General features: G+C 39.3%; 1 protein-coding gene across 4 annotated transcripts in view; it reads left to right on the forward strand.

Moving 5' to 3' along the window:
* The first annotated feature begins 7,393 nt into the window (after window positions 1–7,393).
* mcama (melanoma cell adhesion molecule a) overlaps window positions 7,394–27,263 on the forward strand; it is a 76,978-nt gene continuing 57,108 nt past the window's right edge. For all 4 annotated transcript variants that reach the window (XM_057820739.1, XM_057820740.1, XM_057820741.1 and 1 more), the window contains exon 1: window positions 7,394–7,540. In XM_057820739.1, coding sequence (XP_057676722.1) covers window positions 7,480–7,540 — 61 coding nt within the window. In that variant the 5' untranslated portion in view covers window positions 7,394–7,479. The remainder of the gene's footprint in view (window positions 7,541–27,263) is intronic.

A 27,263-nucleotide genomic window follows, 5' to 3' on the forward strand; every position in this document is an offset into this window, starting at 1 on the left:
TCGTAGCCTTGCTGTGGACCATTTTTTTCAATTTCCACCACAGGTTTTGAATAGGTTTGAGATCTGGGCTATTTGCAGGCCATGACATTGACTGGTTGAGTCTTTTTCCAAGGAATGCTTTAACAGTTTTAGCTCTGTGGTATGATGCATTGTCATCTTGGAAAATGACAAACATTCTGTATTTTCAATTAAAGGGATAAGAAAGCAGTCTAAAATTTCAATGTAAACTTGTGCATTTATTGAAGATTTAACCACAGCCATCTCCCCAGTGCCTTTGCCTGACATGCAGCCCCATATCATCAAGGACTGAGGGAATTTTGATGTCTTCTTCAGGCAGTCGTCTTTGTAAATCTCACTGGAACAGCACCAAACAAAAGTTCCAGCATCATCACCTTGTCAAGAGTCAAGAATCTGCATCTCTATAAAATTAACATTTACTGACCACCACAATGTTTTTTATTCATTTCTTTTAGTGTTTCTGAATGCTAAAGAGTTGCGCTTTTGAACTAATTCATTATTTTTTTCAAGCTTTTTATCTGAGTTTGTTCTATATGATGAAATGTCTGAGTGAGTGCTAGTCCGAGACTGGTGATTCCATACTTTTTGCTAGTGGTTGTATAACATATATTATATTTCATATCTCATACTAAACAACGTTACAACATTGTGCACTTTCCTTCATCATTCAAAGTACTGTAGGTGCAATTCCGTGTGATTGGGTGTGATTGGTACGGCAACTGACTGTTATTTTTTCTTCAGCTTCTTACAAAATTCAGCTTGAATCATGTGACTGTGTAGCAACAAGTTCCCTGTAAGGCAAAATGTCAATCAATATTTGTTATTACTCAACAAACAGAATGTTGTCCGGCTTGTTTGAACACATACCGGAAACGCCGAATCTCATATAACGTCAGGTTACCATTCAGCATACACGTATTGTCGTGAAGCTGGTGTGGTGACTCAAGGGGATGTCACTCTCGCGATGCAAAGTCCACATCTTTTGTAACTACAGTGATTCACACCTGGAGACCAAAAAATGAGGTCTGAGAAATGAAAGGCCCGGCTTGTGAGTAAGTTTAGAAAGTTTTTGAGCACATTGAGAGGATGCAATAAAATACAAACAATTTGCGGCGTGATTTTGTAAAAATACATTAACAACAAAAAATTAAATTACTTGTTCTGGGTGACCGGTGCACTCACTCAGAGCGGGGGTGCTGAGGATCTTATTTTGTTTTTCCCCATCCAAAAACAGCCGTTTCATTCTAAATTTGTCATGCTCACGCTTCTTCTCCATACAAGGTGTGCACAATGGCAGTACACACGCATGCTGGATAGTTTACATACTACTACTAGGCTACTACAAAGTCAGCGTCCTATTTCACCTACAGTGAGTGTTGGAGTTTTTGTATTTGAAATAAAAGCGCAAATCCCCGCAGCCCTGATGGCGGAATGACACACAAACACATTTGAAAACTAAAAGGTCCAATAATCCACGGTTTAGCATTAACTTTTCACAACACTCAAATCAATTGCACATGAATATCAAACAGCGCTCTGCATGGCAGCAGCTCAACAGCAACAACAAACAATAATATGGCTATAATGCAAGCTTGTCTTACCTATTTGAAATTCTCTATGGCCTTAACCTGCAGCTAACTTTTCCTCGCTGGGCACTATTATAAACTATCATAATCATCTTCATTTTCAACCTCAAATAGCGCACCATACGTAACACGTCACCTTTGCTCATTAACATTCATGTTGGGGGGGGGGGGGGGGGGGGGTCAAAATTGCGTTTGGCCTTCATGCTAGATGCATGTAAATTGTGTACGAATGAGATGTTTATTGAGCTAAACCTACCAATTCTTTCCGAAAATGATGTCCCCGGTGCCAAAATTCACTGGTAAAGATGTGGAAGAACATGCAAATTCTCAGTTAAAGAGATGGCTTGAGTGTCGAGGGCTGAAAAAGACGGGGAAAAGAGCCGACCTGATCCAGAGGTAGGTTTTTTATCGACACCTTTTTCTTGTGTGCATTGCCTTACGCCACAGACAATGAAATTTTCCTGTATCAACAAGCTAACCTTTACCACCATATGCCATGTCTTTCTTATATATTATGTCCTCTGGTTGTCTTACGTCTCTGACCGGTCTTGGGGGTAATTTATATTGCTATTTTTGTGTAGCGATCGCAAATGCTACTCAGTGACAGCCAACGAACACTTAAATTTTTTTTTAATAATAACACATTTGAATTCTTTTAAATCTATTTACACTTTCTCCTTACTAAGGTTGTTGCTTTACAACAGAAAAGGTAAAGCTGTTAAAATTAGAGCCCACCACAGGCTTACTACAAAAGATCAAGGCCAAACATGGCTAATTCATTTAAATGTTCATATTTTAGAAAATAGGCCTAAATGACTGTTGTGATGTATAAATATATATATTTTTTTCAGGTCATTTATTGCCAGACAGAAGCAGCACGGCAAAACGTCACGCTAAAAAATAAGTAAATATGTTAGGGCTGTCAAAGATTAAAATGTTTTATCGAGTTAATCACAGCTTAAAAATTAATTAATCATAAGTAATCGCAATTCAAACCATCTATAAAATATGCCATATTTTTCTGTAAATTATTGTTGGAATGGAAAGATAAGACACAAGACGGATATATACATTCAGCCTACTGTACATAAGTACTGTATTTGTTTATTATAACAATAAATCAACAAGATGGCATTAACAATATTAACATTCTGTTAAAGTGATCCATGGATAAAAAGACTTGTAGTTCTGAAAAGATAAATGTTAGTACAAGTTATAGAAATTTTATATTAAAACCCCTCTTAATGTTTTCGTTTTAATAAAATTTGCAAAATTTTCAATCAAAAAATAAACTAGTAGCTCCCCATTGTTGATGTCAATAATTACACAAGGCTCATGTTGCTGAAACCCATAAAATCAGTCGCACCCAAGTGACCCAAGCGCCAGAAAACACAAGTAACAAGTGTACATGACACTGTGCTGTCATTTTAATCAGTTTGAGCGGGGCATGTGCGTTAAATGCGTCAAATATTTTAATAACGTGATTAATTAAAGTAATTAATTACCGCCCGTTAATGCGATAATTTTGACAGCCCTAAAAAATATCAAAATGGCTAACCTCTTTGGGGCAGGCAATGGATCAGGATTGTCATTTGTAGGACCATGGCTCCCAACAAAATGTTTACTGCATATGAAGGTGAATGCCTTCACCTTTCTGATGTTAACTGGTCTTTTGGACATCTGCACAAGTTAATTTACTGTTCACATTTTTTCCCCTCTGAGTTTTTGGCTTCAGGAAACGTATGAAGAAAACATCCTTCATATGTGGACGGTCGTCATGTCTAGAGTGGTTTCTACAAGTTCCATAGCAGCAGTGTGTAATCGGCATGTTCTTTTTTGAAAGATTACCAGGCAGAAAACAAGCAGTACTAGCAAGGGTTATATGCGAGCGCGCGTCTTTGTTGACCCCCGTTTACGATGTTGATGTCAAGCAGCCTTGCGGTCTAAAACTAGAATTCATGCAGTACGCTATTGCATTTTAGAAAAGGTTTTGTGAAAAAAAAAAATCGATAATTCGTTTTTGCACCATGTTAACGCCTCTTTGTCAACAGTTATGTTTTCCGTTCCAATAGCGCCTTATTCAACATCACCTGGTAGCAAGCAAGGTGTCAGGTGGTGGCCATGTTATTAACAAAAAAACATTTTCAACATATAGTAATCTCCAAAGTTGTATTATGCTATTGTTTCAATATGTTTAATTTATTGATTTACTTTCAACAACAGCAAATAAGAATCTACCAAAAACAGCTATTTTCTCCCCAATGCCAGCGGGTGCTGCAGCACCCTCAGCACCCATTTCCCGTGCCACTAAAGGTACTGTCCCACCAAGTAGTATTATAAAGGGATGTTAATATACTGTAGTGTCCATTTTTAAGTGAAGCGGGGTGCACACAACCACAATTCTTTTATGTGAAGTCAACAAACCAGGCCAGTGGCCGACAAAATGAAAGGATACGACTTTTAGCAAGTGGAGCCACAAAGTTGTAAATGTCGTGGCAGCTGAAGGGGTTCGTGTGAGGGTGGCGGGACAGCTGGACGTGGTTGAAGGGATGCGGGGCGACCCCCGGAACTTTCCCTAACTGTGGCAGCTGTTTTAGCAAAGGTGACTCCGGTGTAACCATGTACTTTCTCTCTTTAAATGAGTTTAACAATAGTCCCTTTCAGTTCAAATGGATTCGACGTGTATTGCTGTCAATGGCAGCAGCCATTACATTTATATACGATTATTGATAAAATCCATTTGTAGTACTTTCCCCCACGGAGCCAAAATTTAAGCTGCAATTATTTTGACAACGTGTCGCGTGATTGGATTGGATTCATTCATTCACGCAAGATTACATTCATAATTATAACTTGATTAAAATGCATTCATTAGAATACAAATAAGGAATAAGTTATTCTGGAACAGCATGTGATTTTGGTGTAGCATTGTGATAAGGAATTGGACCTTGAGGATTTAGACAAGATGGTAAATTAGGACATGATAAGAATTGCGATACAGGCGCACACTTGTTTTCTTGTGCCCTTATGTGTTTCCTTTTGTCTTCTCATTTTTCAGCACTCTGTTTTCCTCTCTTGCCTCTTTTTCTTGTTAGCACCAGTGAAATAGTCTCTAAGTGCCACATTTTGGGCTAAAGACCATGGTTAAGTTTTTCAAGAGACCCGCTCGAGTGTGGCCAAAAATAGTGTGTCTCAGGTGGCCAATAGAGCAGTAGTGGAGGTCCGGAGGTGTATTTTCATCCAAAAATTCTTTGAAATTGAGGTCACACTGAGTTGGCCACATTTTGGCCATTAAGACCCAAAGTTAACTTTTACCTGACTACCAGGATTCCACACAGACTCTCCAGGCCTGTGTGGCAGAAAATATTGGGTATCTGGCGGCCTTGTGATGTCTCATTATCTCTCTCTTTGTCGCCCACTCTAATAACTCAGTGTCACCATCTAGGACTTTGGAAATGCCTAAAAGTAAAAAATTTTTTAATGGCCTGCCTACTTAAAATCAAACGTGATTGGTTGATTTCCCCCATCACACTGCATTTTCTTTTTCTTTTAAACCTGTCCTGTTCAGCTGTTTGACACAGAAAATGGAAGTCTAAGTGTCTGGTTTATCTGAACAGTTTTAATGTTTCACATTGAGAGTATGACGTACTCCCATTGTGATCATTCAACATACCTCATTTATAATGACAAAGCAGCGAACAGGAAGGGGTTATGGGGGGGACAGAAGAAAAGAAACACAAGAAAATAAAGAAAAGAAACACAACAAGAAAATACAGTGAATGCCTAAACTAACTTTGAATATGTTGGTGCTATAGTCAGCTAGATGTATTACCGGTTGACACCATGTGGCGGGCCTGTTGACCAGGGAAAGACGGCTAGGAAGCTGGGGGAGTCTATAAACTAAATGATTGGGAGGGGTGGAGTGTAAACAAATCAGCTCTGTGATCTAGAAACCAGTAATCCTGTGAATCCCTTGTGAGTGTAAGCCCATCGGCAACCGACTCTACGCCGCCTCATTGCCAATCCCGGCACCGAGCGCGCCCAATCACATCCAGCCGTGCGAGCCCCACCAAACACGCGATAGCAACGCAGACGAGCGGAGACGCCGCGCGGGCGCCACCACAGGGCCATGGCCCCCACCCAGCCAGCCCGGGGAGGGAGGGCAGGCGAGGGTGGGGAGCCAACGCAGCCCATCCCTGCTCCCGCAGCCCAGCATAGGAGCTATCGTCAACCCTCTGTGATCCAGGGTGATGCTCCGGGCCACCCACGCCCACATCCAATGTTCTTCAGGGATGGGAAAAGGGGACGCACTATCAACCCCACCCCCGTCTGCCCACCAGGCCCACGAGCCACAGCTGCAGCCCCCTAACCGGCACGCCACGCCACAGGACCCCCAACGGCCCACCAAGCCCAGGGCAGGGCAGGGTCCCCCTGTCTTAGCAGAGAATGGTTAGACCCTGCTCTCGCGCACTCAAGTGCTACGCATTTTTTTGTCTTTGCCAGTGACTGTTAGCAGGAGGAGAGCGAGCCTTTGTAAAATGAAAATAATAAAAACTACTAACGCCCCACCATATAACAGGGCAGGCTTAACAACCTAGCCATTGTTACCTTCTGCACTTTATGGTAAGCTGCGGTGCTCTCAACTCCGCGCTGTAGTGTGGAGTGGACGGGTGGATGGCTCGCTTGTTGTCAGTTTGTCCGGTTCTTCCTTCAGGAAGGTGGCAATGTGCATAAAAACGCAGAGACACGTCTGATGGCTTTTTGCTGGAACTTTTATTAACAATGGGGGACTCACAGCCACTCAACTCAGTGCTACCGCGCAACAACTCTAAACAACTCCTCTCTCACCCCATTACGCTCGCCCACCTCTTCGTCTGCGCCAAATTGGTAAAGCTGGTCACATTGTAGGGGACAGCGGCCCCTTCCCTTTGGGATGCCGGTAACACCATGCTTTCCACTGAGCGTGAGCTTGCTCAAAAACTGGATTTCACCAATGTTATAAATGACTTTGCTGTCAAAAAATCCTGGCGTATCGCTGTTTGAGGGCTTGATAACCCCGGGGATGTGGAGGGGGCAGGCACAGGATGTTTAGTTATACTGTTTTGTTACTTAGCATAGCACTCTCAGTTGAATTGAATTGTAGCTTACATTGGACAATAGATGAAAATTGTTCATATTGTGTCACATCACATTACGGTCTGTTAAATTTAACTGTCCATCTCATATTAAATAATTTGAAAATTTACACTGTCATTGCTTGCAAAGCATTAAAGTACTGCGTATGTTGTCGTGACAAGCCGGTGGCAGGAGTGGGATGGCGGGGCCCTATAATGGTCTCTTGTCCCCGTGCCCCTGCAAGTCTGTTGACAGCCCTGTCGGTATCGGTTTGATATCGGTATCAGATTTTTTGAGTCGGACAATATCGGGATATCGGTTAAAATGTCATTTATCGGACAACTCAAATTTTAAATGTGTTACTTGTTTTATGTACAATGCTTCTACTTAAATGCACAGGATAATTTTTTGTCCTTTTATCTCTGCGTTTCTTGTTCGCTCGTTTTCTTGTCCCTTTCACGCCTTTGCTGAAGTCTGCTTCACTTATTCTTGCCTCCTTCATTCATTCTTTGTTTTTTTTCCCTGGTCTTCATTAGAGTTTGTCATTTGCTTATTGTAGTCTTCCCTTTGCTCATCCCCTTGTCTCCTTCCCCAGTCTCGTCTCCTTCTCTCCTCCTACTCCGCCTCCTTTTTCTCGTAAGCTCCCTCGCCGGGCGTGCGTTTTTCTTTTTTTTTCGGGCTGCAGTCTAACAACTTGTCCTCCTGCTCAGTTCACTTGATTTAGTTTGTGGCTTGGATACAGCGAGCATCGAAGGACGACATGGCTTTCCAGCAAAGAGCAGCGCTTCTCTGCCTCTTTCTGTTTCTTCACGCCTGGAATGGTGAGTTTATTGAAACTATTTTTTAAAGTATGCACTTTTTGAATGAGAATACGCAGTTTTTAATTCTGTACTCTTGAGCATAGGGCTAACTTGTTAGCTTAGGGACGATACGGTTAATTTTTTAATTTCGCCAATGAAAACGCATTTTAATGATAATAGCACTAAATAGGCTTGCTAGTTTCTTCGTTTATTCACGTTTGGGAAATGTCTAAAGGTGTGTTTAATTGTGGCATAATTGAGACAGTGAGGGGCAATTAACCTGCTACTACGCAGCTTGGAAAATAATTCCAGTATTCCAGAAAAGCCAAATTTCTCTCAAATGTTGCCAGTTTTGGGGAGGAATAAATGCTAAAAAAATCAATAAGAACTCTTTCACTGCCATTGACGGCGGTAGACGTCCAATCCATTTCGACTGGGAAGCAGTGTTGTTAATCTTACTTTAAAAAAGTAATTACTTACAGTTGCAAATGACTTCTCCCAAAACGCGTTAGTAACTCAGTTACTTGAATGTAAGAGTAATTAGTTACTTGGCAAAGTAACTGGTGTTACCTCTAATGTTTTTTGTTTTTTTTTTGTAATTAATTACAGTTACAAATTACTTCTCCCAAAAAGTAATTTCGTTAGTAACTCAGTTACCTTAATGCAGTACTTCTCAAATAGTGGGGCGGGCCCCCCCAGGGGGGCACAGAGCGATGCTGGGGGTGGCGCGTATGACCTTGGGGAACATACTTTTTTGCCGTACTAGAATAAAGTGTAATTGCTCATCCACTCAGTGGGTGGCAGTGCCACTCTCATTTTCGGCGTGTGCGCAGTATTTTTGAGCCAAACAAGAGCACACAGCAAAGAGCACCGGAGATATGAAAAGCTAAGACAAGGAAATATGATGAAGTGTATGAAACATTTGGCTTTGACTTTTAGTACAGTGGAAGACGAGGAAAGACCAGTCTGTTTACTTTGTCTAAACATGTTCGCAGCGGACAGCAGGAATTTTTTTTTTTTTTGCGAAAATGTGCCAAATATTGCCAACAATCCGTGTTACCTAAGTAAACCAGCAAGCACTGTCAGCATCATATAAGGTGGCATACCTAGTTGCTCGGTGCAAAATAACCCCACACCATAGCAAAGGAGCTGATACTGCCTGCAGCAAAAATAAAAACTGTCTCTCCGTCCAATGACACTGTCGTTTTTCTTCTATTAATTTTTGTTTTTTCGGTCTAATTGTTTGGCATATTATCCTGATGAGTTAATGTTGCTAATTTGAATGTAGTATTACTTATTGATTTTAATCATTTTTAATTTTCAGTATCAAACGGTCAAACTATCTAACGACTGTATTTTTACAGTAGGGATGTTTTATCTGTTTTTTTTTTGTTTTTTTTTACACTTTATTGAAAGTTGATCTATATTACTTTTTTCTTTTAATATTAAAAAGAACACAATGTTATGCAGAGGTGTACTTAGAAAAATAAGAATTTTATGTACAAATGATACTACAGTATATTTATAGTGGCGACAGAGAGTTGGGGGGGGCGCGGAACGTTTACATCTTGCTGTGGGGGGCATAACAGAAAATAATTGAGAAGCACTGCCTTAATGTAAGAGAAATGAGTTACTTGGCAAAGTAACTGGTGTTATCTGTCATATTTCTTTTTTGTTTGTTTTTTTCATTCCAAAATCAAAACATAGTAACCTTTGCTATGTTTGGGAATCATTTATTGTTTTGAATCAACCGTTATAGCTGTAAAATTGCTCCCTTTATTGCATTAGTTCCCTTCTGTCTACTTTCAACATGTGAAAGTTTAAAACTATTTCATCATTTAAAGATAGATTCAAGTCAAGATTTTGCCGATTTAGGAGTATTTTAGATAAAATGTGACTTAGGATCGCTAGGAAGGTTCTCTACAACAGAGCCTTCATGAGAAGGCTACTGCTTTAAGATGGCGGCCGTTTACTAACGGAGTCTATCTATCAACATCTAGTTCTATCTATATGTGTTATCTACCATAGCATCATGTGGGCGTAGTTTGTAGGCTATCGGCCACAGTCACGTATTATTGGAGCCACTTAGCATCGCGTTTGCAACAGCCTCCCCACTCTTGCTCTGCTCTCTCGTCTCCGTGAGTCCGTATCTCTCAGACTTTTCTCGCGTCATTCAACCAATGTAGTAACGCAAAGTAACGCACGCCTTTACATGCTCAGTAACGGTAACGGCGTTGCCAAGATGAGAAAAGTAATTAATTAGATTACTCACTCCTGAACAAAATAACGCCGTTAGTAATGCCGTTATACTCTTAACGCCGTTATTAATAACACTGCTGGGAAGGCTGGCAGATGATCGCTGCCAGCCCTCCTAGAATAAAATGGATAGCGCGTCTATCATTGTCAATGCAAGCTAATGAGTTAATATAGTCCAAATCTTTTAGTAGTGACAGTTCACAAGTGCAGAGACAGTCAATATCAAGGGTCGGCAACTCAACATGTTGAAAAAGCCATATTGGACCCAAAAAACAAATACATATGTCTGAAGCCACAAAAAATTAAAAGCCTTATATAAGCCTTATAATGAAGGCAACACATGCTGCTCTATATTAGCTATATCAGCCTATTATCAAAATGACTAAGATGGCTACAAATACATAATGTGCCTTCATGATTAAATGTTTATTTTCCCTGCAGTGCATCCTATAGAGCAGTGTTTTTCAACCTTTTCTGAGTCATGGCACGTTTTTACTTTGGAAAAAAATCTCACGGCACACCACGAACCAAAATTCTTCCAAAATTACATTCTATTCAATTTATTTTATAATAAAATAATTTCTCAATATTTATACTTACTCAGTGTAAAACTTGAGCCTGTTTAGATGAACACAAAGCCGATATCCTGTCAGGAATCTTCTTCAACAGCTTTCAGTGTGTTTCGTTTGGAGATGACGTTTAAGCTTTTTTGGCACCATGGCGCTGTTGGATAGCTGTTCGTGTCGCGCTCAAGAACTGCTCGGATTTCTAGCCATCAGCCACCTTGCTGTCCTCGACAATGTGTTGGAATAAAACACAGGGGAAGGACTGACTGTCGTCACATATGGATAAAATAGAATGGACACTTAAGTGTATAACGACTAGAGCTGGGAATCTTTGGGCACCTAACGATTCGATTACGATTCAGAGGCTCCGATTCGATTATAAAACGATTATTGATGCACCCCCCTCCTTTTTTTTTTTTTTTTTTAATGTTTTGTACATTAGTTCCAAAATTGTTCAAAAATACTCTCAGGCTAAACCAAACTACTATTTCAGTATCAATGTTTCAGTATCAAGTTAACATATAGCAGGAAACAAATATACAAAAATAACAGTAAATAAAAAACTCCAGTCCCCATTCTGTATCAGCAGCTTTAAACTACATTCAATTAATTTAATGTTGTGAATCAACCGTAAAGTTGTTAAAATTGCTCCCGTTATTCCATAATTTCCCTTTTGTCTACTTTCGACATGTGAAAGTTTTAAAACTATTTCAAAGATAGATTCAAGTTAATATTTTACCGATTTAGGAGTATTTTAGATAAAAAGTTAATTAGGTTTGCTTGGAAGGTTCGCTACAACAGCCTTGCAGGGAAGTGTACTGATTTAAGATGGCGGCCGTTTATTAACGCCCGCATCTAGCTTTTTGTAGGTGTGCTGCTAATGCTACCGAATCTATATTGCATCTAGTCCTATATAAATGATATCTACTGTAACATTATGTGGATGTACTTAGTAGCAGCTTTTCGGCAGCAGTCAGTTATGTTGTTGTGTTTTTTTATCTCGTAGCATGAGTTGAGCGAGAGCCGTGAGTTGAGCATTGGCATTACCCGAGGGGCTGGGTAATGAGAAGCATGATGTTTAGCTACTCTCGCTCCGTTCCTCATTCACCGCGCGGCGCGCTGAGTGTGTTGTACTTCCGCTTTACTTGGCATATTTCAGTAATCGGAATTTGGATGTTTGTGAATCGTTCTCGAATCTTCCACGGCCGAATCGCGAATAATCTAAGAATCGGAAATTTTGCACACCTCTAATAATGACACTTGACGGGTCTAATCAAATGATGTACAGTAGACGTGCTAGGGTCCACATTGTTGCGGATAGCAAGATGGCTGATAGCTAGAAAGCAGAGCTGTTCTTGAACACGACACGAGCATTCCCTCGCTCATCTGCACACAAATGCAACCTCATACCTACTCCGTCCTTCCTACTGCAACGCTGCCCGATGACGTGAAAACAAAAAAATGCGATATTGGATAATTTCTCGTGGCACACCGGTTGAAAAACACTGCTATAGAGAATGGCGCACCATGTGAATACTCTGTTGTATGGTGTCACCTCAAGTTAAACTTTATTACAGTATTACTGATTTAGAAAAATGTTTGTCTCATTGTTGTCTTCCTACAATCACCATATTAAAACAAAAAATATAATTCCCACTCTCATCTTTTTCCATTTTCAAACATTTTTGGAAATGTTCCAGGGAGCCAATGGGGCAGCGCTAAAGAGTCGCATGCGGCTCTAGAGCCATGGGTTGCTGACCCCTAGTCTATATAAACTAGGATAGCTCGCATCGAATGATAATGTTTCGCTACCATTGATGGTGCTGGACGTCCAATCCATTTTGACAAGAAGGGCTGTCTTGACTTGTTTGAACATGTTTTTTTAATTGCTGCATTGAGTCAAACATTCCAGGTAAATGTGAAATATCCAGAGTATGTACTGTTGGCAAAATGTATAATAAAAAAACACCCATCATTTACTGCCAGCCCTTCGAGTACAAAAAGATTGGACATCTATCGCCGTCAACGGTAATTAAGTGGTAATATTGTGAAGTTACTTTGTGGTCAATGTAAAAACAGCTCCTTTTAGAGTCAACTGTGGTTCGTCTGTCACCTTCAACACTAGTCAGTTAATATGTCCCACATTTACTATGTATTTTAAGTACATATCAATAAGTACAATCAAATATGTGTTCAAAAAATACTTTGAATGGATTCCGACCCATGTAAATTATTATTGAAACAGGAAATTCACACCTTCAACACTCACATCCTTGCTCAAATTTGTTTCTTCTACTTCTTCACTCATCTCCATCCTACTTCACTTGTGTCTATCACTCATAATTCCAAAAACATTGAGTTTCTCACGTTATTGTTGTCTTGAGCCTCTATATTCTGTAACTGGCCCAGCCTTGTTTTAAATTCTGCACGAGGGATGTGTAATTAGAATAAAAGCAGAGCTTACTTGTCTCATTAGAGCCTTAATGGTGCAGTTTTTTTGTTTCTCAGCGAAGTTTGGCATGAACTGAACCGCAAACAGCCAAAATATTCCCCTGGACTCCCTAAAACATGGACTCATGTCGGGCTTTTTTGTGCTCATTTGGCCTTAGAACAATCAGCGTTTGCTTCTCTTTAAATGTCAATTCAAGTGCATTTATTCAATAATGCTATTAACGGCGATTAATGGCTATTATCCATCAGATACAGGAGGTTTTGGGAAGGGGGGTTAGACAGAAATCTTTCTTTGTTGTTGCCTTTATCAAGAATATACAATAAAAACTCACTCAATTTTGTAAAAGTTTTTTCTTTCAAGTTGAATGTTAATTTGTTCTACTAAAAAGTTAAATACAACTGAATGAATTGTTTTAGGCTTTAGCGGTTCCTCTTTGCAGAGTGTTATTCCAATCATATGACGACATGTGGTGACTTTCCGTGACCCATGAGCTGCGGTACTTGAAGTAAATGTCAGTAAAAACAGACTTCTGGCAACTGAAGCCGGCTTTTACTGTACACAAACAAATAGACAGCGTACCGGAGGGCTCTTCGCAACGGGACAACACTCACCTTATCCCTATTTTTCTTCCTTAAATCCCTGTTTTTGACTCTATCAGCCTTGTCTTAATTAGGTTTACCACAACCTAATCCTCGTCTTCCCTTCTACCTCCTTCGAAGACAGACTTAAAGCCGTCTGTTTTGGGATTAGCTCGCCGGCCGATGATGGAGAAGCCGCTGAACCGGGTTCTTGTCAAAAGTGGAGTCTTCCCTCTAATGGGCCTTGAGGAGCACTTACCTAAATACAATTTGTGGCCACGGGAGCGTTTTTTTTTTTTTTGCTTGGTGGATATGACAAATTCAAATAAACTAGTGCCTGGTGACCTGTATTGATTCCAAGGGCCCATATTCATCAGCACAGTAGCCATTTTGCCTTACGAGCATGGCTTTTGTTCATTAAATCAGCTGCCGAGCTTTCACGGTGACATTTACAAAACACAAAGTGGCCGCAAAAAAGCAGGACTACTCGTACCATTACGGAACCCCGTATATAAATCAGGCTTCCAAGCCCGGTGAGATCCTTCAAGTTAAAATATGTGAGACAGCTGAACGCCGCCACAGTTGTTCAACGTATGACAGCGCATCATTTTTATGGGCCAAAACATGTAGCAACATACACAAGAAGCTCATGGGAAATTATATATGTGTATGCGTTGGAGAAGTAATCCCATTTGAAAGAGCTTATGCTTTTCTTGGTTTGTTATTTACTGTCCTTGAGTAAAATTAATTTTGTTACATTCAATCAATCAAATCTCATTGACGATTTCATTCAAATGGAATAAATCAACCGAGCGTAAATATTGGCTGGTCTCTCTATGACCCCGCCTCCGTGCCTTCCGTGCGTCTCGGCATCCTCGGGCGCCGCTCGTGTGGGCGACGCAGGAAGTGTGCAGCTGTTGGCCGCAGTTGTTCACCGGGATTAGCGCCGTTAGTCTGAGTGATAGCCGGGACTGACAGCCATGCAATCTAATGTACCGCCTCATTGTTTTCATTAAAGAGAGTGCACCGCGGCAATGCAGACACAATGGTGTAAAAGCACTGAATTCCACACAGCCTGTTTTACTTCACTCAAAAACAATTCATATAATTAATTGGACTTTTTACTGGACCTTTCTGGAAATGCCTGATGAGAGAAGCAGTTGGGCTGTGGGTTGATTGGAAAAGCAGACTGTGTTGCTGCTAAAACATTTATGATGGTTGGCATCAAGGCGTTGCCATATAAGACAACAGGTGTATTTTTAGTGATGACATGAATTTGGAAATATCGCTCTAGTTACGCTGCAGTGATATAATGACATCGGACTTTTGGGAAAATGTCGATACACAATTGGTTGTGGGCACATTAAAGCATACGCATCTCTAACATGTTTTAAAGTTATTGTGCTTGAAAATCATTGGCCAACTTAAATTAGTTGGCTAGCTTCTGCTAGCAGTTTGCTGTCAATATTGACATGTTTGTGTAGCTGCATTATTGAAATGGGCTGCCTATTGGAGGCAATATTTCAGACGGACGCCATCTTGAATGAATCACGAATGATCAGTTGCATTTACTTTTGCTGTAGATGCAGGCAAACCTCATTATACTAATTTATACCCCCTCTTTACAGTGACTGCTACAAATATAATAATATACATTAACATAACATAGACGCGATGCCCTAAAAATGAGTGCTTCTATGGCAAAATACATTGTCGTTATTCAAAGTCTAGGAGAGGGAGGCTCTTTCCCCGAATCTGTTCCTCAAGAGAAAAACGGAAACTAGAAAAGTCAGTAGCAAGAGATTTCTTTTAGTGTTTCAATGATTAATCGATTAACTCGAGTAATTTGATTAGAAAAAAAAAAATCAAATAGAATTTTGCTGCTTTGAGTATTGGTTTAATTAAAATGGCGTTGTCATTGTTTGTTTTGAAAGTGTTTGCATTTAGCTTTTATTTGATTTGGTGGATACCCTGCCCTCTTGTGGTAACAGTGAATATGATATAACTCATTTCAATCCAGCTGCTCCCTGTTAAGACCAACATAAGCTAAGTTTTTGTTTGGACTAACGTTTTTTTTTTTTTTAGGCCTTTGTAATTAAGTTTATTGGTGTATTTAGCTGTTTTTCGTAGAAATATGTTTTTTAACCATTTGTTAAGAGCATTGTTAAAAAAAAAGTTAGCATTTTATAGCATTTAAGATAGCGGACTTTTGCAATGTAAGTTAGCCAGGTGTTCTTTTGTACTTAGATTAGATCCTCATTTATTTATTTTTTTATACCGCTTCAGGCTCAGCTCAGGTATTTAAATTTTTTATGTTGCTTATCGGATTACTAGTTCATCGATTAATTGACAACTAAAAAATAATCGATAGCTGCAGCCCTAATTTCTTTGACTTATTGGTGTTCCATATTGTCAGATGCTAAAATATAAAAAGTAAAGTTCAAGTTTTAAACATTTAGTTATTACACTTGACTTCAGAGGTTAAACACTACATGGCCAATTTAATTTCAATTTGTCAGTTATCCATTGCACTAAATTTGCACTATTTACGCTGCAATGTAAAAACAAGGGTGTCTAAGGTAGAAATTACAGACATACTTTCCATTACTGTTGTTATCGTCATCGCAAATTTTCTTGAAATATCCGGATATAATTTTGAGGCCAGATGGCCAATCCTAGTTGGTATGAAGTCATCCCCCGCCATTGACAACGATAGACGTCCAATCCATCTGGACTTGGAGGGCTGGCAGTGAATGACTTCCAGCCTCTCCCAGTTCAAACGGATTGGACGTCTATCGCTGTCAATGGCAGCCATTTAAGAAACCGTGTTTAAAAAACCACCAAAATACATCATTTAGTGAGTTGCCAAAGTTGACATCTACCCTGAAAGTCTCAGCATGTGTGTGTTTTTTCCAAGTCTTTTGTCTGTCAGAGCAGGATTGTCTATCCAGCAGTAGCAGCTGCCTGTGTAGTTTGATCCCACGCCTTCCGGGAGGGAATTTCTCTCCCGTAGCTCCCGTATCGACTACCTCCCCGGTGCCGCGGAAGCGCCCGGACCGTTCCTCCCTGCCGCCGTGCTCCTTTATTCAAAGCACACCATTTGGAAACGGCGGAAAATCCATACAGTGAACAATGTGCCCTTGAGAAGATAAGACTTGTTTTGGGAGTGTGAGATAGCAAACTCTAGCTTGGAGGCGATTACTCATGAAAAGGAGGAACAGTCAGATCGTATGGTTTGCCAGTTACAAACTCTTACTTCATTTAGTCGTAAAAAAATATGAGTTCTTTTAAAGTTCCGCTGGGATACACATAGGCTGTTCTCCTGGCTCGCACAGTTTGAATTGTTTGTACAGAAGTGTCAAGCGTATTGCGGTTTGTGTGGTTTTTCTCTGCTCCCTTATTATTCACCCCAGCATTGAGCCATGGACAAAATATTCGCTGTGACGCTTGTTTATAGTAAAGATCTACTTACTCACTGCTACCCTGTGTGTTGATAGACAGCATGTCCAGGAGAGATACTATGCAAAGCTTCATCTTTTACACTCAAAGAACAGTGACATTTTATCAAAGGACAGTTGTACAAAGCACAAAAAAGAACAGACCGCAAGATAGCTTTTGAGACATGAAGAACTGTTGCATGGTGACCCAGATATCAGTACTACAAACAGAAAAGGCACTCTTAACTGTGTTTTCTTAGCCAAGTGCAGATTTGTATTGTTTTGGTTTGCAGATTAACAGTAGTCATGTATTTATGCTTATCAATGTCAGGTCACCGATTTTAATCCTTTATGTACTAATCTAAATCATTGGCTTCTATTGATGACGCTGGGCCTCGAATTCTTCTTGAGTGGGAGGGGTGAATGAAGGTTTGTTCTTTCAATATTCAATTGTGTGGCCTGCATGACCCAAAGAGTTATGTCCATGTACTGTATTATGACAGTTAATTGTATCCTGGTCAACTACAAAATGTGTCAAGCTATTCTATTGCTACTCTATTTTGAAATGGAACGTTTAAGCATTCCGAAGGAAAAAAACATAACAACTGGATAATATGTTTAAATAAGGTTGGGCAATGATTAAACAGGACTTTAAGTACTATTAATACATACTGTACTGTAAGATGCTTGCAATTAATCATGTTGTGTTATATACATAACCCAATAATATATTTCAAAATACATCCGTGGTCAAATGTTTTGAAACATCCCACTGAATGGTTTCTCAAAACCTTTTTAGTGTATACAGACCTGTCAACCCGAGGCCGTTGGCAGTCTTACAAATAGTGACGTATGCCCTGACAAATTGGTGACTAATCTTACAACATTTTATATAGTGTGCAATATGAAACAAAAATGAAACTAAATTTTTAAAATAATATGAATTTATTGGTAATATTGTCTTCAGCTACATCATGACTACTAAAATTTAACAGTGACTTTTGTTATAATTATATGTAGCACTTTTGGCAATTTTTATCATGTCTTTTGATGGCTGCACCTCATGGCACTTCAGCTCGCAATTCACATAGACTTGAAGGCAGTTCATTAGTTTGTCCAATTGTAAATTAGAATTTCAAGATTTCAGATTAGCAACCTTTGCTATGTTCCCTTCTGTCTACTTTCGACATGTGAAAGTTTTAAAACTGTTTCATCATTTAAAGATAGATTCAAGTCAAGAGTTTGCCGGTTAAGGAGTATTTTAGATAAAAAGTTACTTAGGTTCGCTAGGAAGGTTCACTACAACAGGACCTTTCTAAGAAGTCTACTGCTTTAAGATGGCAGCTGTTTACTAACGCCGCTTAGTCTGTCATATTGAATCTAGTTCAAAATGCATGTGATAACTTGTGTAGCATGAAGTGGGTGTAAATGGTAGGCTGTCGGCTACAGTCAGGAAATATCGGAGCCACCTAGCCTAGCATCGCGTTTGCAACAGCGTCACAACACTCTTCCCTCCTTCGCACTCCCGTTCTTCTCTCTCCGTGTCTGACTTTTCTCGCGTCATTCAACCAACGTAGTAACAGAAACCGTACAACTTGACAGGTATGTGTATAGTAACTGGCGTCACTAGATCTAATACAAGAATGAGGCACTGGTGAGCAATCAGTTTTTTTAAGCACTTATCCATCATAAAAAGTCAGAAATGGCACTTAAAACTATATATCATCAAACCAAAATATAAGTTTCTGCAAAAACAAAAATTGAGTTTGTCTTTTTCAGTTATCAGCATAATTAAAGGTGCCATGATTTTAATGAGATATTATCGCGTACTTACCTCTTTTTGATCCAAAAACTCCGTGTAGCATGTATTACCGAGTGTCAAGACACAGTTGTGAATGGCCATAGCCGGATTTTTGGGGGATTTTATGGGTGAAACATGGTAATATAACAAGGGACGCGATGCAGAAATCGCAAACATCAAGGAGTGGGCGAGATTTTCTTTTTTTTATATATTTACCATTTGAAACATTTTTTTTTTCTTTCAATTTTGCTTTGTTTGGATCGTTTATTTATGATCTAAAATATTTGGGGAAATGCGACAATAACAAAAAAAAAAAAAAAAATACAATTCAGTGATAGTTTTGAGGTCGATATCCGTTCCTTATTTACAGACACTATTTTTTTCATTGTGACCTAATTTGTTTAAAAGATTAAAATATGCGAGTGAACACTTTTTTAAAGTCATTTTTTAAAAACTAAATATTAGACATCAATTAATGATTCCAAGCTAAAAATGATACACATTTCGAATAAAAAATATAATTACTTACCTTCTTTTTATGGCTTATTTGAAACAAAAGCGGTTGCGGAATATCTGTAAACGGGGGTCTCCAGGGTAAAACGGGCAAATTAAAAATAGTTTGGAGGCTTAATGCGCCATGAATCTGCTATGACAGCATATAGACATATTGTTCTTTCAAACACAACAGTTCTTTTGACCTAAAATACAACAGTTTGTTTTAAAGAGGGTTGCAAGAGCAGAAACTGCTCTCTGCTATCTGACATTAACCTGTAAAGCAGGTGGGAAGATGTAATTTCCACCATCAACTGTATTATTGGCAGTTTGGCACACGCACAGTATTATTGATGCTGCATTCACGTGTTGTTGGAGTAATAGAAAAAATGATTTTCTATTACATAGTGTCTATAAAAAACGCTGTCGTTGGAACATTTAAATAGGCTGCCCTTCTTTGTAGCAACCATGTTCCTATCCCATATTACGAATTTACAACACATCAGAACAATTTTCCAACTAGGGAACTCAGATCCTCGATACACATGAACGCATCATATCTCCCAAAAGTGTGTCAAGTATCAACTCATATGCTTAACACAGTCAAACTTGCGTGCATAAATTACCACATTAAGCAGCTATGTGCTGATTGTGTATATGGAGTGAATAGAGAAATATGACCATATTAATAGGCACATTCTGCAGATTGTGCTATGAAGACATAAAACTCCAAAGTATTTTTAGTTTTATTTTTCGAGCTGAAACAAATACTCGAGTAACTCCAGTTTAAAAATTGATTAATTTTATTCGCCTTAAGGAATCGTTTAATTTTGCCACCTCTAAGCATCACGTTTTGCCCAGACTAATTTTAATGCGCGCCAACGCGCTGACGTCACGTCTGTAGAAGAAGAAGCAATAATACCTGATCGCAGACGGAAGCTGCTACAAAATATGCCAACGTCGCTACAAACTACGCCCGCATTAATGCTACGGTCGTTGCAGGTAGCGTCCAATGCGTCTAATACGGGGGTCCCCAACCTTTTTTGTACCACGGACCGGTGTTATTTGGGTCTTTTTTTCACGGACCGGTGTTCTGACAAATTTTGCAACCCATCAAAAATTGCAACGATGCGGTTGTGCACATGCACGTAACGTTAAACATAGCCGCAAAATGCGCAAATGCAGCGATTCCAAAGTAAACACTACAAACTTTCTTGAAAGAAAGGAATATTAACTTACGTTTGATAATAGAAGGACTTGTAGAAAAGTTCTCCTCAAATACATCCTGCCATGTAAGCTGCACACAACCACTGCACATCGCTCTCACCATTAACGACTTTGCCTTGTCGTTAAGCATCAATTAAGAAGCCCGCTTCACAAAGATACGATGTTGGAAATTGTAGCAAGGTTTTCAATGCTCTCGTAGCGATGTCAGGATATTCCGGAATGACTTTAATCCAGAACCTCGGTAGAGTTGTTGTCTCAAATGTACATTTAATAAGGTCGCCATCATTTGCGATCTCTACAAGTTGATGTTCCTGTTGCACAGACATGCTCGAATCACTCGGTTTATTCACAAACGGGTCACGAATCCACTCCTTCGCAGTTCATGGGTCTTCTAGGTTGTAGGTTCGTCAGGTGCCCTTTTCCCTGTAAAAATATATCTCCAAAGACGTCTGTTTTCCAGTCATCTTCGCTTGTGTGGGGGCTAATTATTTCCGGGAACAAATGTGCTGCGCCCGCGGCCTAGTAATACGTTACTATCGAGGACAAGCACACATAGATATATTATATACACAAACAAGATGCTCGCAGTTCAATCAATGGATTTCTATGACAACATTCTAATCTATCCCGTAGTATTATATCTAGAGTAGACAGGTATATTGGTGTGTTAAGCAGGGGCACAGGGTTAATTCGGCCAGAATGCGGTCGTTATTAAATTATTATTTCTGTGCGGCCCGGTAGCAAATGCGCCACGGACCGGTACCGATCCGCGGCCCGGCAGATGGGGACCCCTGGTCTAATAGATATCACATGTACATGGAACTAGATGCGGCATGACAGACTTGCCGGCGTTAGCAGATGTATATAGAACTAGATGTGAAATGACAGACTTGCCGGCGTTAGTAAACAGCCGCCATCTTAAACCAGTAGACTTCTCAGTGCTGAAGAATCAGATTAATGTTACTGTACTGTGCTAATGTAATGGCAGCCCTGTGGAGGGCTAGGATTTGGAGGGCTAACGTGTCTTACATACAGGCTTTATTTAATCTTAACACAGCACTGTAGAGTGATGAGGGTGTAAAGTAAAAAACATAATAAAGTTACCTGTCAGTTTTAGCTCAGTAGTCATTGCTGAATAAAACACCTAGTAGCACTGGAGCCTAATGTGCTCCAGTGCAACAGGTATCATACATTTACATTGAACACTGCAAAAACTCAAAATCCTATCAGGACTTACAATTTAGACTAAGTTAAAACTTAACTAGAATTTAAAAATAGCTCGACACAAATGGAAATTCAATTGAAACACGTGTGAAAAAGACCTAACTTTCAAGTGATGTGTGTTATCAAGCGTAATGACATTTTAGGTAAGAAATATGATTTTTTTTTTATTAGATGTAGAAGTTTTTTGAGTGAAAGCCATGAATTTGGTGTTGTTTTTTTTCTAGTCAGATCTGAGATGCAATTGTTGGCTGTTTTCAACAATGTACATCGAAAATAAAGACATTGATTTTTCAATATTAGGTGAAATGTTTTGTTTCCTCATGTATACTTATAATTGCTCTTTACCTAAAAAAAATATGCTTTATCCGATTACTCGATTAATTGCTAGAATTTTCAGTCGAATACTTGATTACTAAAATATTCGATAGCTGCAGCCCTATTTATTTTTTTTAACCGGTGAAATTTATACTGGGGCACGTGCCCCAGTGAAATATGTCTGGCAACGCCCATGTATAGTGATGCGACTGGAATAAAAATGTATAGGTTTTTTTTTGTTTGTTTGTTTTTTTAAAGAGAAAAGTACTTTTTACAGGGAAATGATGCTGCTAGTGTGGCAAAGTAGCTACTTGGAGTGAGCCTGCCACCATTGTAATGGACAAGACTCTTAACTGATTCTGGGTTCTTCTCTGTATTGCGGCAGAAAAAAGGTTTCACTTTTTCTTTGGTGTTTCTGATGCTAATGCACAATTAAAATTATTAATTTGTGAGTTAACTTGTTAACTATACAATGATGATGTTTAATGGCATTTTCTGATTAAATGAAAGTAAAGGCTTTTTTTCCCCTTCTTCTCATAATGTGGACTCTTTAAACATTTGATGGACTTTTATTGGCAGCACGTCAGCATGAGGCCAATTTGGCTGCGCTGCTTATCTCACAACTCGTCATAGGCTAAAGTGGCCATCTGCACATGACGTCCCTTCATATTTGGAGGGCCCATCTGCGGGACACATGGCACTCTCTTGGGCCGCGATCCAATTCTTGGCATGAGTCCCACCAGTGTCAGACTGACAAACAAAAAAAAAATCCACCCTCCTTCATTAAGAGGACACTCCCGCCTTCTCTTCCTCGGCCAGCGACTAGAGCTTAAGCGGCAGCTGCGCACATCTGAAGTTCCGCACTGTCGCATGAGGTGCAGCGCTCACGTTACACAGAAACCGGACACCACAATAGTGCGGGACCTTCCCGCCTTTTCTGAGCCCCATTGAAATCCTCTATGGCATCCCCCCCGCCATTGCCTTTTAGTTCTTTTGCTTTTTGATTGCAATTGATGAGCCTGAGAATGTTTATTTAGCTCCAGAGGCATCAAGAAACTCCAAAGAAAGAGAGTGTGAGTTTAAATGAGTTTGTCACTTGTAGACGTCCAATCCATTTGAACTGGGAGGGTGGGCAGCGAATTAACAAATGAATATTGCCATCTGTGGCAGTCATTGAGTTAAAGAAAGATCAGCTTTTAGGCAGTCTAGAATTTAGGAGTGGAACCCTCATGGTACCTCACGATGCGATACAATTTGTGATACAAAACTCACGATAACGATGATCGATATGGCAATACAATGATTATTGATACATTGGTCAGGAAATCATTCTAGGATATTCTACAAACAACTAACAAACATAAAAATAAACTTCTGCTGTGAATTGGAAAGAGTTTATGATGGCAGCGCATTCAAACGGATTCAACGTCTAAGGTCGTCAGTGGCAGCCAATGTCAGGCAATGATTAAGTAAAGTAATTTGGGGCCACTTAAGTTCATTTACTTGTTGATTTTCAGTTACTTCCTGTTGACTTTGGGGTATTTTATGGGTCACTTCCTGTTTATTTTTAGTTACAGAACAGGAAGTGAACTGGGAATCACCCAAATGAATTGGCAGTGACTCAAACTCAACAGTAAATGCCCTAAAATGAACAGCAAGAGACTTGTAAAGGCCCTGAAAATCAGACAGAATGACTGTGAATACTCAGGTTTCGAATGAACGAACGTTCCCAGTCTTAAATGGATTGGGCGTCGAGCACCGTTAATACAGCCTTAGAGTTAACAGACACTGTTATGGTAGAAGATTTTGGGAGCAACTTGTTGATTCCTTTTTATATATTTTTTAGACGTTGACACCTTTTTAAAACGATATCTCGATTCTTGGCAGGAGCATATCGATAACCTTTTGGGATACAAATTATCACGATACATCACCATTTCGATATTTTGTCACACCCCAAGTCTAGATTTCCTCATTGCCGGTTGCCATTGTTTTGTCCAAGACTAAAACCACCCACGTTGTTGGCCTAGCATGAAATGAAGAGTTTGTTTGTCTTTAAATGATCATGATTTTAAGTTTCATCATGAGTGAATTGTGGTTTTCAGTGAATCACAAAAAAAGCATCCATTGGAACCTCAGTTTTCATGACTAATATATTCCAAAAAGACTAAAACCAATATCCCCAAAATAGCAGATATGGAGAGAAAAATTGGGTAAAGAAGTGCATAAAACGGACTTAAACCCTTTATAAGGCAAGTGGCTATTTTTGGTAATATAAAAAACAAACAAACGTAAAGACATACATTATGTGGACATTGCATTTTGGGTCATGTAGCCCACAAGATTAACAGGCAGAAAGCAAAAAAGTTTCCAAAGCTTAAAAGACAATCCAGTGGCCCTGTTTTTAGCTGCTCAAATAGGGCAAGACAATAGAAGATCTAAAGGTGGGAAGTGCAAATGACTGCATTGAACCAACAGATCCACACTCACATCCTCTACCGAGGTTTTTGCTAGCAGCAAAGCAACTTCCAGTTTCGGTACTGTTATTTTAATGAAAAAAGTGTGTTGGACTCATACCGAAACCACATTTTTATGTCACTTTTTGACCTGCGGATTTTCAATTCATCCCTAGCAACGATAATCAACTTTCAAAACATCTCTGTTTCTGGCCCTTAAAGCTAATGGTGCCTGGCATATTGTTGTATGCTATTAAAGCAAAAATTTAGGATTGATTTCTGCCTGCTGTTGTTTTCGTTTCTTATAACTAATCCACAAAGATGCCATATTGCTTCTTCTTTCTAACACAGGCATTACAGACGAATTATAATAAAGTACACTGCTGTTAAGTTTTACTTGAAGACATCTGTCAGCACAAAACCAATCATCAGCAGGGATGACAGCTGAGATGTGATGAACCCTCTTTGCGCTGGCTGGCTGGAAAAAGAACACATTCCGTCGTCCTAAATCCTAAGGGCTTGAGATGTGTGAAATGTGACCTCAGTAGCATTATGTCAGCAGCCAAGAGTTTCACTTATATCTTAAAGTCAGCTCTCTTGTAATGGATATGAGGCATGTTTCTTCTCGGGACAAAGCCCCTTCCACAGAGGCGTCTCCATTTTATTTGCTCAGGGCATCCCCTCGGACATCGTCTTTGTTCCGAGGAATGCCGAGTCGTCCGATAGCTTTTGTTCCCTCCGATAGTGTCAAACAACGAAAAGTGACCGACATCACCTGGAGACTGTGAAGAAGCTTTAAAAAATATATTAATGTGCTATTCAGCTTCTCTGGGATTCAGTTGCAGAAGGATGTATCGAGTACCGGTGACTTAAGTAATAAAACAGGAAGTAGAATATTTTTTCTGACATTTTAGGGCAAAGAGCACAGAAGAGTCATTAACACCTACCGAGTCAAAATAAGTGGTTGGTTATTTATTACCAGAACTCATACACGGCCATTGAGTAGCAAATGAGTTAAAACATTGTAGACATGCAAAAATCTGCTTCGGAACTGTTATTCAATCCATCTAATATTTGTTTTCTTTAAAATCGGTAATCCCAGAAAACTCTAATTAAACAACTAACGCAAATAGTTCCATTAAAATTATTGAGAATCATAGGCGGATTTGACTTTTGGGGCATGGAGGGCACAACATGTCCATGACCCCGAATCGCAGTGTCAGCAATAAAATTTACTTACAAGAATATTCGTAATAATAAGTTGAAAATGAGTGGGTTTTTTTTGTATCCCATCATTCTTGAGGGAAATTCTTAATCAGGCTGCTTGGTACAACTATACTTTTCGCCACGATCGCCATCCATTAAATTTGGTACGCCCGCCGGTGTCGTGCCAATATAGTTACCCCCATCAAAAATGTTATCCCCTGGGCGGAGCCATTGCGCTGCACTAATTTGCTTGATTTCCGTGATTTGTTGATGTAGTTATCTACGAGGTTTAAAAACAATCATCCAAAAAAAAAAATAATAATAATAATTTTATATAATTTTATATAATAATATATAATATAATAATAATTTTTGTCGTATAACGTAACATACATGAATGTAAAAAAAGGCAATGTTTTACTGTTATACTCGTGGGATGCCCTATAACTGTTATTACTGTAATTCAAGTCCTGTATGGAGTTTCTCCAGCTTAATAAACGTCAATGTCCAAAATATATAACTGTCGTTCTTTTCTGGCTTCAACTAATAGTTTAAGTTGACATAACTCATAACTAATGTGTGTGTGTGCGCTCCCGTGGCTACGGGATACAATTTTAATGGTGGTAACTACATTGGCAAGACACCGATGGTGGCCCTGTTGTACAACTAGCGTCTTTAGTGGGGCAAATTGAAACTCCGCTCACCATTTTGGTGGTGCACTCTGGCGTTTCATGGTCCACATTTTCAATCCTTGGTTCTTGGTCAGTAGTCGTTGTCGCTTTTGAAAGCTTAGGTTTGAAAAAAATAAGTATATCCTTAAGTGTATCCATCTTGCCTCTTTGGTCCTCGGGTGGTTTTGGCTAAGCAAAGCAAATGACCTTTTTGGGTGCTAGTCACATGATCTGTTCGAAAAATAATTTTGACTCATTGTAAAAATATCTTTTTTTGTTCATTAATTCATTTTTCTTGTTTGTTTTATTGCTTTACAACTTTTATAGACAACATTTTCCGGCAAAGTCTTAATTTTAAAATCATATATTGGAAAGGCAATTACATGCAATGACACTTTTCGGCTCCACATATGCTGAGAATTACCAAGGTTTGGGATCATTTCACACAACAGCATTCCTTACACATATGTCAATATTTTAAAATTGACCTCTCAGGCTCAATGACACTGATGTGTCTTTTAACTCGTTGTAAAAAAAAAAAAAAAGAAAAAAAAAAAAGAAAAAAAGAAATTGAAATCTAGCCCTCCCTGTTACACTACGAAATTATTAAAAAAATATTACCTTTAGAGTTTATTTTAGAGTTTTCTGATATTATCGGGTAGCTGATAATATCGGCCAATAAAAGCATTTTGAAATGATATCAGATAATATTGACGGTCATTTTTCATTAGCGGTTTTAGGCCTATATGTATATTGCCTTCAAAGTGAATGTAGAAGCCTTCTGCCTTTGTACAATGGCTGGTCACAGTTTAGCACAGCAGTTATTCTTATTGACCATTAGGTGTCTCCAAACTAACGTGATTGGGATTTGCTATGTTTGCATTATCATTATTAAATCATCCAGTGGGGCATCACAATATACTTAGCCATCACGTGTTAAGTCCTCGACTGCATATATCGGTATCGTTTTGATATCGGTACCGGATTTTTGGAGTTGGACAATAACGGAATACAGTGATCCCTCGCTACTTCGTGCTTCAAACTTCGCGCCTTCAGTCCATTG

This window comes from Corythoichthys intestinalis, chromosome 18 (assembly GCF_030265065.1).
Source record: "Corythoichthys intestinalis isolate RoL2023-P3 chromosome 18, ASM3026506v1, whole genome shotgun sequence".
NCBI lineage: Eukaryota > Metazoa > Chordata > Actinopteri > Syngnathiformes > Syngnathidae > Corythoichthys > Corythoichthys intestinalis.